Source organism: Plodia interpunctella, chromosome 13, assembly GCF_027563975.2.
Source record: "Plodia interpunctella isolate USDA-ARS_2022_Savannah chromosome 13, ilPloInte3.2, whole genome shotgun sequence".
Classification (NCBI taxonomy): domain Eukaryota; kingdom Metazoa; phylum Arthropoda; class Insecta; order Lepidoptera; family Pyralidae; genus Plodia; species Plodia interpunctella.
The window spans coordinates 9,199,037-9,211,128 of NC_071306.1; the positions used below are offsets into that span (position 1 = coordinate 9,199,037).

General features: G+C 37.3%; 1 protein-coding gene and 1 long non-coding RNA gene across 2 annotated transcripts in view; one reads left to right on the forward strand and one right to left on the reverse strand.

Annotated features, from left to right (window-relative positions):
• The window catches only part of LOC128674723 (uncharacterized protein), a 40,698-nt gene that overhangs the window by 17,895 nt on the left and 10,711 nt on the right, over nt 1-12,092 (forward strand). The window contains exons 4-6 of the mRNA XM_053753554.1: nt 5,807-5,997; nt 9,549-9,678; nt 10,145-10,288. Of these exons, the coding sequence (XP_053609529.1) occupies nt 5,807-5,997; nt 9,549-9,678; nt 10,145-10,288 (465 nt within the window). The remainder of the gene's footprint in view (nt 1-5,806; nt 5,998-9,548; nt 9,679-10,144; nt 10,289-12,092) is intronic.
• LOC128674725 (uncharacterized) lies at nt 7,451-8,674 on the reverse strand. The gene is made up of 3 exons (XR_008405191.2): nt 8,459-8,674; nt 8,061-8,264; nt 7,451-7,769 (listed from the first exon to the last, which is right to left on the reverse strand). It is a non-coding gene; the product is annotated as an uncharacterized LOC128674725 (long non-coding RNA).

A 12,092-nucleotide genomic window follows, 5' to 3' on the forward strand; every position in this document is an offset into this window, starting at 1 on the left:
GAAGTCAATGACAAGGCAATCCACAGCATTGCCTTGTCATCAGCCTACCAAATTATATCAGCACGAAGCCAGACTACTTAGTGATACAATTAGTCTGTTATTGCGACTCGAAGAAGAACGATCTATTTGTCGTACCAAGTGATTTAGTAACTACGGAAAAACTTCTGCAATTACCTATTTAAATCGTTATAGGGATTTCCTCGAGTCTTAATCATATGGCCACTTATACCACTTATACATAATAGCGTATTAGCTAAATTGTTTGTATGTTTACTGCGCAAATACCGCGGCAAATCGTGAAAGCCTGACGCCATCTTGTCCCATAAATTGGGATGTGCTGTAGTGATCTAAATTAATTTCGTGGTTTTAATTCTAACAGGTTTATTTCATGGGATTTTGATATAACTGATACGACAACGACGTTTTTCAAGAAGCAAATGAACTCTTAATAGAATAGTTATTCAGGATTAAATAAAAAAATCTCGTTCAATTTTTCCCCTTCCTTCAGATAGGTAGTTAACGAAAAGCGTTTCCCTCTTTCAATGATTTATTTTATTGCTTCCCTAGAATTGAGCTAATAAAATCGTCTCGACGTTAGTATAGAAGCGAGTTGGGGTGGGGGTCGGTCATTTTATTAATGCTAGTCTATTTTAATGATAATGAAAAATTATATCTATGCTAATAAACGGAAAATTTTGTATATGTGCTTCTAAAAAATGTACTAAAAACTAAATTTGATGATTAATTAGACTTTCGGGAGTAACATGCGAAAATAATGCAAGTGACAGATGGCTGCTAGTTCTATTGTAATTCTATCTTTCTATGCGGTATAAAAGGAAATGCCATGATAAGTTTTTACTTGCAAGCAAATATTTGTACTTGTGATTACATATTATATTTGTTTACGGTCCCGTTGTGACGCGACACAAGCATCATTATATTGTGTACTGCTGGGTGTTGTCCATTTCTTTACAGCGACCTGAGGTCTTCGAAATATACGATGGGTAACAACTACAGAAATCTCAATGATATGATTCAACAATAGTTAAATTTGTTTACAATAGCAGCGTGGCGACATCACCGGTAGATCTGTGATGAAGGTCGCGTAATAGCAGTCATTACTTATTGGCTAACCGACCATCATACAGCCAGACAGACCTGGCTTATCAGAAGTGGGATGAAAACACGAAAGAAAGATTACAACAATTTCAATAAATCAAAGAGTTTTCTCTCATCTTTGAGTGTTTACAACTGTGTTCGGGGCTGAGATGCCGCTCATTACAAGGGTGAAGATTCTGCTGTGATTTTATGACCGGCTGCGCGCCTGACATCGACTCTTGGAATAGTCTTATTTTTAATATTATTATTATGCACTACGGAGACAGTATAATAAAGAGACACGCACGTTGCCGATACCACATATGTGTTAGTCGAAAAAAAAAATACCATTCACCATTAGACCACATTGTTTATTAGTACAGTTGCCAACTTAATATAAAGTGAATTGTCTCTCTCTTTTCTTCGTCCTACGCACCATCCTACCGCTTTTTTATGAGGCCCATATTTCAAACACAAAGCCCTTATTTTTCATTAACGAAATCTTATGAGACAGAAGTTAAGATAAAGATATTGGGTTTATAAATCGACTAGGTGTTAGTAGTCATGTATGTATATGGTTCTAGGTGTGTCCCCGTTTCTGTATGTGTCGGACCTGCGATACAAGCTTAGTGTTCAATGCGGGCCGTTGAGTGTTGGAAATTTATTTATTTATATCGCTTTCCAACTCTTCAACTATTTCTACATTGAAAATCACCTCAATCCAATGCACGGAGCATTGGACGTGAAAAATGGACAAACAAAAATACTATCACGATAGATTGTGTAGAAGAAAGAAGAAAGTATGAATAGGATGGAAGTGAAATAAAAAATGAAAGGCCACAAATAAGTGGGGAAAAAGGTCAAAAAGAATCAGAAGACACTTAGTATCAATATGAATTGCCATAAAATATAGCAACAATTTTGGTAAATCTAAATATACATACTAAAAATCGAAATATATAAACTGATCGGCATAAAATATGATGACGTATTCGATGGAGGCTTTTATCGCATAAGTTGACTTATGCGTTGCTATGAGTATATTAAAGCACTTCGAAAAATTAATGTTAGTGCGTCGGGGAACGTGGTTTGATTTCCCTCGGCGGCGGCAGAAAAATACGGGCCTCTTTTAATAATAAAGCCATTTTAAGGTTCGTACTAACAGCACATCAAGCTAACCAAAATCATTGAAAATTCGACGTTATTGCCGCCGCATAGGGGTTCATGAGGGGTAATTTAAAGTGACTGTACTCATTTCCACCCTGAAATCCGGCCCACTAATCCATCCACGTAGCCCAAATGGAGTATCCTTTCTGACAGTAGCTTGGCAGCTGTGGAGGACTGTCCGTTAGTTGATACATTAGTGATTATAGATCTACACAAATGTAGCCATCATACTTATTTTACATAGGTGCTTCAATGTTGGCATTGGCCCTCAAGGGACGACGCTATAGACCTGTGGTTCAAAATGCGTCAAAAAGATATGATAAGTCTTCATATGGCAATAATTCTGCATGTCCCAGTATGTCATAATCTTTTTATTTTTATATCCTGTATTTTGTGTCCTTCTGCTGTGCAAAGGCCTCCCCTTCTGTCTTCCCAAGGTCTCTATCCTGAGCCATTTGTTGCCAACCACGCCCAAACCTATCTAAATCATCCCGCCATCTAGTTCGTGGTCTACCTCGACGCCTGCGCTTTCGGGAAACTCAGTTTGTGGTGAATAATCATCATTATTTCGAATAACTTACAATTGGAAATAGGGGAGTGAGTTCCATAAAGTAGACCAACGTCCCGCAGACTTACGTACAGCAGGTTAGCTTTTGTATCTTCAGCCCTCTTGCACATCTAGGAGCAAAGGGTTTTTTAGCCGTCCGACTAGATTGTCTTGATTTATTTTCTCAAAAGGTGGCACCGAATTGCGCTCTTAAACTCGAATTATAGACGTAGACACCAAGTCGACAAAGCTAAAGTGGGATTGTGATTGGATGTTTGCCGCATGCCACCGGAGGGGAGGAGACCGCGAAAGAGATGGCGGAACGATATTGATGGATTCCTGCGGGGGTGGCAACATGCTGCCCTCTACATGGATTTGTGGAGGAAGGTAAGGGAGGCCTTTGCCCAGCAGTGGGAAACATCGAAAGCCTAAATTTAAAAAAAAATGCAACCCTGAGTGTGTGTAACACGTGTGTAAAGATAGCGATAATATTGGGCAAATAATTGGATGAGCGGACGATAATTTTCACGTCTATCTCACTAGTCCCACTGAGATGTCCCATGATGGGACAATTGAGATGATTTCGTCCCAGTAGTCCCATGGGACAAGTATCACTAATATCAATTCTTCATTCGTATACTACTTGATTTTCAGAGCGCTGAACAGAAACGAATTCTTTTGTGACAGTTAAAAATGTATCTATTTTAGACAAAGGGGCTCGACATTAATACAAGACTGCAGAACAAAGGGTAACACATAAAAAGCGTCCTTTGAACGAAAAATGGGCGGGAAATTCTTAAATATGGAGGGAGCGTCCGAATTGGCATCTAAATTTCTGTTTTAATTCAACAGCTTAGTGAAAAGGGTCTCAAATATATGGCCCATTGGCTGTTCTTGAAGAAATAATGTACATCATTTATTTGCAAAACACGCAATGTGATGAGGAGGTACTCAATTGATTTTATAAAAAAATATTTGAACTGTAATTTTGTTACTATTGTAACGGGATCACTCACTTGTTAAATCGGCGAAACTTGTTTGGAGTAATAAATACTCTTTATTATATAAAGTTTAAAACCACGGACTTCTATTTTTCAATTTCTTCTGATCATTCCTGTTTTAACCTTCGACGACAGGAGGGTAGTTATAACTTTAACATGGCTGTTTATCTGTATGCCTCTCCGTGGCATCAAACGGTCCGCTAAACTGCAATAAGCCAAGCGCGTCTTATTATGCGGAACCTTATGAATATCATTTACCCAGAGGTGAATGAAGGATTGCTCTCAGAGATAGATTATGCCCTGGCGCAAACTCATCTCAAAGCCGCTGATGCTCAGTTTACGTCCAGGCGCAAACCCATATCTGCTAGGTCGTATAATGAAAGCGCTGGCTTGTTGGCCCAAATTTATCGGCTCCATTGGGCAATTCGCGCGCATACAGGATTTTGTACGCATCTTCACTCTTGTATACGATGGTGAATGAGTACGTAATGAAGCGTGCCGTACCTAAACACAACATAATTATAATTAACCGTACAATTTATAGTAAAAATTCAAGCGTTTTCTGTGATAATGCACGAAAAGATGATACCTATACTTATTTCAATTTGTGAAGAGCTAATGAAACGGATAGACGTTCCTTCTCAATGATAAAAACTAAATGGAAAATTCAAGAAGCGCCCAACTCCGAAGTTGTTGGCATCCTCTCATCTTTGAGAAAAGATTTGATGATTTCCAAACGGATGAGCACACATTTTCCTAGCTAAGAACATTCTAGATTGCATTATCCTTCATATTATTGTCTAATTGCCTCTTGAATTATACTCCAACTAGAGATGGATTTGCACCCAATAATTTCACAACTTCTTCACAAAAATTACGACCAATTTGTGGCAGACAATTTGCGATTAAACTGGGAATATATTTGGACGTCAACTCATCATTCTAACATATTTTATACAGACATAATGTATTGAAACTTTTGAATCTTGAACATAGCATGATTAATGATCTCGATTCTTTCATGCCATATAAACCTCAATGAAATGTGGGCTTAATGCCTATAAACTGTAACAACAGAGATCAAAGGCTTGCCGTGTCATCCACAGTGTGCGGACAACCTTCCCAGATCCATTGCAAATTCGCCTCAATCTCCACCACATAGGACACATGGGTAACTTGATACAGCAGTCTGTACCTCGGATCAGATCACGATAAACCAATAAAGCGACAGATCGATACTGTTTACTGGACGTCTGTAAACATTGGCTTGGCCGCGGTATTATGGCTTCTACTCAATATTGGCCAACTAAGATAAATGTCGACGCGAAAGAACGCACATTGCGAAGTTTATTTGTGAGCTTTTTTTCATCGCAAAGAAAAACCAGCAAACTACGACGAAACCGACAAAGTTTGACAAACTGTGTGATTAAATTTTGTACAGACATTAAATTAATTATGTGGCATGGTCGTCTGTTTTGACAAATGGTCGATTGGAGCACGTTTCATTGGTAAACAAATGACAGGCGTGCATTTTCGGATTTAATCGTTTGGCTTCCGGCTTTGTATAGAATTAGCGGAGGTCGATTTTTTCAGTAGTTTATTTTTTGCGTGGGGTGTGGTTCCGCCCTAGAATAGAATCACTCCATATCTTCCCGTGGATGCCTTATGAGGCGACTAAGGACCATAAAACCTTAACAGCTGATAGGTAACTAAGAGGGTTGACGTCAGACGGGCCGGTTGTGAAATCATTCAATTTTAACGGCAATTTGGCCTGGGCTTTGGGGTGTCACAGCTCCGAATGTAACCGGGAACACACGACGAGGGAGAGAAATCAGTATCAGTTTTTGTAAGTGTATGGTGGCTATGGGTTTAGGAAAGGCGAGAAAGCGGCTTCTTCTGTTGTTCTAATATACAAAAATAAATGTGTCTCTCCCTCTAACTGGCCTGGCTCTGGCCATGGCGTACTTTGCTATCATACTTTTTATCTTTACAGCGGAGCCCCCACCGCTAGTGAATGTGACAGTCCACGCGTCAACAATCCTAGCTCTGATCCTGTGGAACGTGGCTGGTGACGGTGGACACCCCATCATAGACTTCACCGCTCAATACAGGTCCGCGACACCCGTCAACGGCAGCCTGGAGCCTTGGAGGCCCATCAGCCCTAACCATATCAGCCCCAATTCGGTAACACAACCTTCTATTTTAACTCATAGTTCTGTAGTCTCAAATTGATAGCTGTCGCATAAATATTGCATAACAGAGACGAAGAAGAAGAAAAAAAAAAACACTTTTTTTTTGTACAGTCAACAGCACATCAACCTATCCAGATACATTGCAAACTCGTCGCTATTACCGCGCCATAGAGGTTCATGCAGGGTAACTTGATGTGCTGTTGACTGTACGAAGAATACTCGTATGTAATCCACGTTCCGTAACTGAAACAAAGGAAAAGAAAGAAACATAACTTTATTGTACGAAGAATATGTAAAAAATAATACATTTTGAAGGTAACTGCAAGAATAATACATATTATTATTGTAGTGTTTTCTGTGAAACTGCAGTACAATACAATTCTATACTTCGGTGGAGTTTCCTAATCACGGCCAGCAGGCTTACTCTCGAATCACAATCCCAATATTCGATCCCAATCTCAATGCAAGAAACGTCATTTGGCACTCTTGAATTTAACACTAGCGCCACATTGGTGCGGATATTGAATGAACTAAATTTCATTGGGATTGAGTTTTGGAACTTGAGATCGTTACTCTTGAAGCCACTTTGACAGCTCCATATTGCGTTGAAATTGTGTTGTTATTGGATATTGTAACAATAGCGAAAGAGTAACTTTGTTGGAATTGAGTTAACATTTTAGCTGTGAAAAAGTGCATAAAATGGTTCGTTTGGTGTTGCAAAGCGTAATTCTTAGTGATGTCTATAGGAAGGATTTGCGAGAAACTCGTAATTTGCGTAGAAATGCTCGATACGCCGATAAAACCCTTGCTATGACTGACGACGAGTTTAAGCGAAATTATTGTGTCACCAAGGCATTTTTTAATGGATTGTGCTAAGAACTTGAACCCTTGATGCAAACTCCAAAAACGAGAAATGATATCAGTAAAAAATACAAGGTAATTTTGTTTGAAATTATGTGTTTGTTTGTGATACTGAAACACAAAAGAACCTGTGTTTAATAAATTGGTTTTGGTTTACAGATACTAGTAGCACTTTCATTCTTTGCGACTGGCGGGATACTAGGTACTCCCATGTCACAGCAATCATTATCTCGAGCATTGAGGGATGTGACTGCAGCATTAAACAGCCCGAGCATAAACACATAAAATATAGAGTGTTACATTATTACCCTGTTGTAGCAACAAAAATTATAAACACTTGCTGCATGCTCCACAATATGTGTAACCGGGCACATTTAATAGTGGAAGATGATGAGAACCCTAATAACATACAGACCTAACTGTTGATGTAGAACCTGCACTACAAGAAAGAGGTGGAGCTTCTATAGAGCTGCAAAGGGGTATAGAAGCTAGAGCAAATCTTGTGCGACAATTGTGGGCAGCATGTGATGTGTGATAATGAGTAATATTTGGTTGGGAATATCCTCACAGGAAGTATAAAAACAATCATTATTTAAAAAAATATATTTATTGTTTATAATCTTTATTGACCTAAAATACAGAGAACACTAATATAATTTGTAATAATTAATAAATTATTATTTAAATAACATTTAAAAATCTACACAGAACTTCATAAATATTAGTATGGAATCATATAATGCCTACAAAACTTTTTTCGCCTTGCTGCTCGCTGTGTTCTATCTGCAGCCCTGCCTCCACAGGAGGCTGTGGATTATGAATATGAATTTCTTGCTCTATTTCCAGGGTTTCAGTGGCAGCCTGTGATGTGGATGGCAGGTCTATTAATATAGAAGGGCGAGACTGCAAAAGAAAGGAAGTTATTATATATCACATAACTGAATTATGCACATAGATGTATATTACAATTGTGTACAAAATGAATTATTTGGTTTTTACTGTTATTTTACTATAATTTTTTCCTTTAACTTTTATTTCAATGTTGAATGTATTCAGCGGATCATTATTAAAATGTATGTATTTTTTTTAATTTAAATAAACATTTGTTACAAATAAATTCAAGCCCTTTTGGCATAAGAAAGACCAATACTATAATGAATAAACAAATATAATGTAATTTTTTATTTTACTCACATTACTTTGTGGAAAGGGGTCTACAGCTATTCCTCTGGTACCTGTGGCAAGAGAGTCACCCACCACCCATGACTGCCACTGACTGCCACAAATAAATAAAAAGTAGTGACAGCCCTAGCACCATATCTAAGCTACCGCCAGTGCGCCTCATGGACTGAGCCCGTTGCACAGCTTCTTCAAGGCAGACTTCTTTTCTGCCCAATACTAAACCATGAAAAGGAAATAATTATGATTTAGTACATGACTAATATTGATAGATATTTAACTTTACTTAAGTATTTCATTGCTAGCTAACCTTAGCCCAGCATATTATTCTACTTTAAGATCACTTTTACAACATTAAATAGCTAGTTAATAATAAACATATTCACAACATACATACTAATAAAAATACGTACCTTGATTTCGGAGTGTAAACAAAGAAGAAACAACGTTGTTGTGCCGTGAATATTGTAGCAACTTTAAACTTCATTTTTGGTAACTTCGTCCCACAAACTTAAGAGCGCCGAGCACTTAAAACACAATATGGATTTTCAGCTTCAGCTGATTGATTTATTTCTTTTTGTATAGGTTTAATAAGTAAGTGTAACCGGCCGTCGGCTGGTTGTTTTATGACTTTTTTTTGTAAACTCTACACATGTTGAGACACAGGAATAAACTCATACAGCCAAATAAGCCGATTCAAAAATTTAATTTGATCATTCTTGTCTAAAAAATATGTTATTAGTAAGAAATAAGCATTTTTGATAAAAGTACCTCTGAATATAAATAATTTTCTTTAAAATTACTTAAATTTTATAATTTTTATTAAAGTTTTCGTTCATTCATTTGTTCTATTTCCGTGGCTGACAGGTTGATGTCATGTTGACGTACAGTGGAATCGACAATTACGACACAATCCCAATGCCAATACAATCGCAATAGTAATGACTTCAAGAGTAACAAACAAAATTGTGATTGGAATTGCATTGAGACTAAATTGAGATTGAGATTGATTTCGAGAGTAAGCCTGCAGGTTATGTTGTGGGGTCGGCCGCACGTAGCTGTACATCACGTCCAGACTTGCTGATGTTCCACCGCACTAAATAGTAATTACTCACTCTTAGTAATCCAACTAATATTATCAATGTGAAAGTTTGTTTGTTACTTTTTCACGCTCTATCTACTCAACCAATCTTCTTGAAAGTTGCATACATGCAATTTGAAGTATGGAGAAGAACATAGGGTACCTTTCATCCCGGAAATATTTCTGTTCTCGTCGGAATTTCACGCGGGCGAAGCCGCGGGAAAAATCTTGTAGTAAATGGGAATATCTCTGGATCTGTACATTAAGACGTATTTCCGTGAACCGAGCCCCTGCTCAGTGTTACAGCCATTATTATAAGATACTTAGACATATTTAGACCAATACACTTTGACATATTTAAAACTTTGACATATTTAGACCAATACACTACACATATGTCAACGTCATTTGTTCATTTTCAGCGCCAAATCGACGTGTACCACTTGGACACGAATGCGTCCTACTGGTTCCGGGTGTGGGCCACCAACGTGCTGGGCCCCGGGCCACCGGTAGAGGTCGTCGCCACTACTCTGTACAGCGACCAGGAAGCAGGTCGGCTCTGATACTTTATCCTCTTATATCCTAGCTAATCTTCCAGTTGGAGAGTTCTTAGAAGAAAAATTCTTGCCTTCAGTTCAGTGTTAGCAATGACACACTCGAAAATAAAGACGAATCCACATAAAAATGTGAATGTAGACTGTTTCCTGACTACGTGTACTTCGATTAGGTTCCTGTGGGGGGAAAAAGGAATAGTATGTATTATTTCATCAAGGATCATATGCGTGCCAATGGGTCTGAGAACTAGGAATGCTGACCACCGTGCGAAGTGGAGACGAAAAAGTACGAACACGGACCCTTGGTTCCGACGCTCAACGGCTGAGGAAGCTCAGATGAGAGAGAGAGAGGACAAATGGAAGAGGATGAAATTGTAACTTTCAAGATTTAGATTGCAGGAACTAAATATAAAAGCTTGTAAAAGTGCAAAAGTCACAAACGATTGTATTTTAACCCATTCCAGAGCTGATCAGGCACTTCTTCCCGGAAGAGTCGGCGCAGTTCGACACTCGCACATGGGTGGCCGCAGTGTGCGTAGTAATGGGCACTCTGGTCGTGCTAGCGGCCGGGACTTGCGCGGTGCTGTGCCGGGAGTGGAGGCGATCCGGTGAGCCCACGCCATAGCACGCGCCCCTATCGCGCTTGTACTTCCTATTCTGTTAGCTGTGCTATGGCCAGGTGTTTATGTATCAAACGCGCGGCTGATGCTGGATCAATTTTGCTAGGTTCGTCGATAATTTTGCTCGCGATATCGTTTCGGAGGATATAATACACTTTTTTCGTGCCCCGGGTGACATTATACCGGCGCCATACTTATCGTCGACAGGTGCCAACAATGCACGTACGTTGCGTGATCTGTTTGAGGAATTTTATTTGCCGCATTAAAAAACCAGCAGCGTATGTCGAATCCGTCAAACTTCGGCGAACTGTTTCGCGATAATGTATAGATATTCCATTAGGTGTTAAATTTTAAGTAATTTTGCTAGTTTCGTCAATATTTATGCGGGCGCTCTCTCGTTTCGGAGGCCGACACTTTATGATTACTAAAAGTAAATAAATAGATTTTTATATAAAGATAATCGAAAAAAATATAGTACACTAGATATATATACAGTAAAGTTCTCTAAATAGCGCATTTGGGAGAATAATATGAAGTTGTAAGATTTAAAGTGCTTATATGTGCTTTTACGATTTCATTTTGTTGGGATTGAGTCAACATTCGAATAGAATCGATCAAAGAGCTTTGACCGATTAATGAATTAAATTAACAATATAAATATTAATATCTTTAATACAGCTCTCATTTTAAAATTTCAGACTTTTTAAATAGCACTAACCTAGCCATAGTACAAGCTAACATTGTTATACCTTGCAATAATAATTTTAGACGAATAAGATAATTCAATTTATTCGAGTTTAGATTTGCTCAATAAATTAGAAGTGTAATGTTCATACAAGCTTTTAGCAGCTACGTAATAACATGTTCCTAAAGCCATAGAGCAATGTATTAAGTATTGGTACTTGTACCGTAGTTGCAGTCGCTTAAAGTATTATTAAAAGAAAAAATATTGTCTTCCTGAATTATTGGGCAAGTCTAATGTTTATTAAGTCTATGAATTTAGTATTGCATAAGTCCGCTCATAGGTAAAATTATTTTTATGAAAATTAGTTTGAATATAGATCGTATTTCAATGTAATACTAGATTTTTATGTGTATTAGACCGTTTATGTTGTCAAACCTATGTTTGTTTGCAATGAGATGTGTTTGAAAAGCGCTGTGAAAATTTATAATTTAAGTGTAATAAATTTTAAGAAATCATGACACCAATCGTATGGTTAACGTCTAGTCTTGTTGGTTTTTGGTATAGTATAGAACGGTATCTATATCACGGAATAAGAACAAACCATAAATACGGAGATAAAATATTATATATGTAAAAGAAAATATTAAAGAATTCATTAGGTTTTAAGCTATATCTTCTTTTAAAATCTAAAATTCATAAAATCGAATATTCTACAAAATTAGATTGTTTTAAAGTAAGTTATTAAATTTCTTGATAATAAGTTATACATTCCTACATTATATAGATTTAAAAATAGGATTTTTACGAGCAATAATATATATATATATATATATATATATATTTATTAGTATTTGTCGTCTACATTCTATATAATATTTCTCTAATAAAAATGTTGCTACATTCCTAAAAAAAAACAATCTAGAAATGTGTATTCCTCAATTGTCTATGGTGCTTCCATAACACTTAAATAAGTAGTTATTGCACAAGAGCTTTAGATGGAAACACTTGTGCCAATTTTATTGAAAACGCAAAACTAATAATTTTCCAAAAATGTTAAACTACTAGTCTTGATTTTATAAAAAACATATAAAATAAAAAAAATATCTT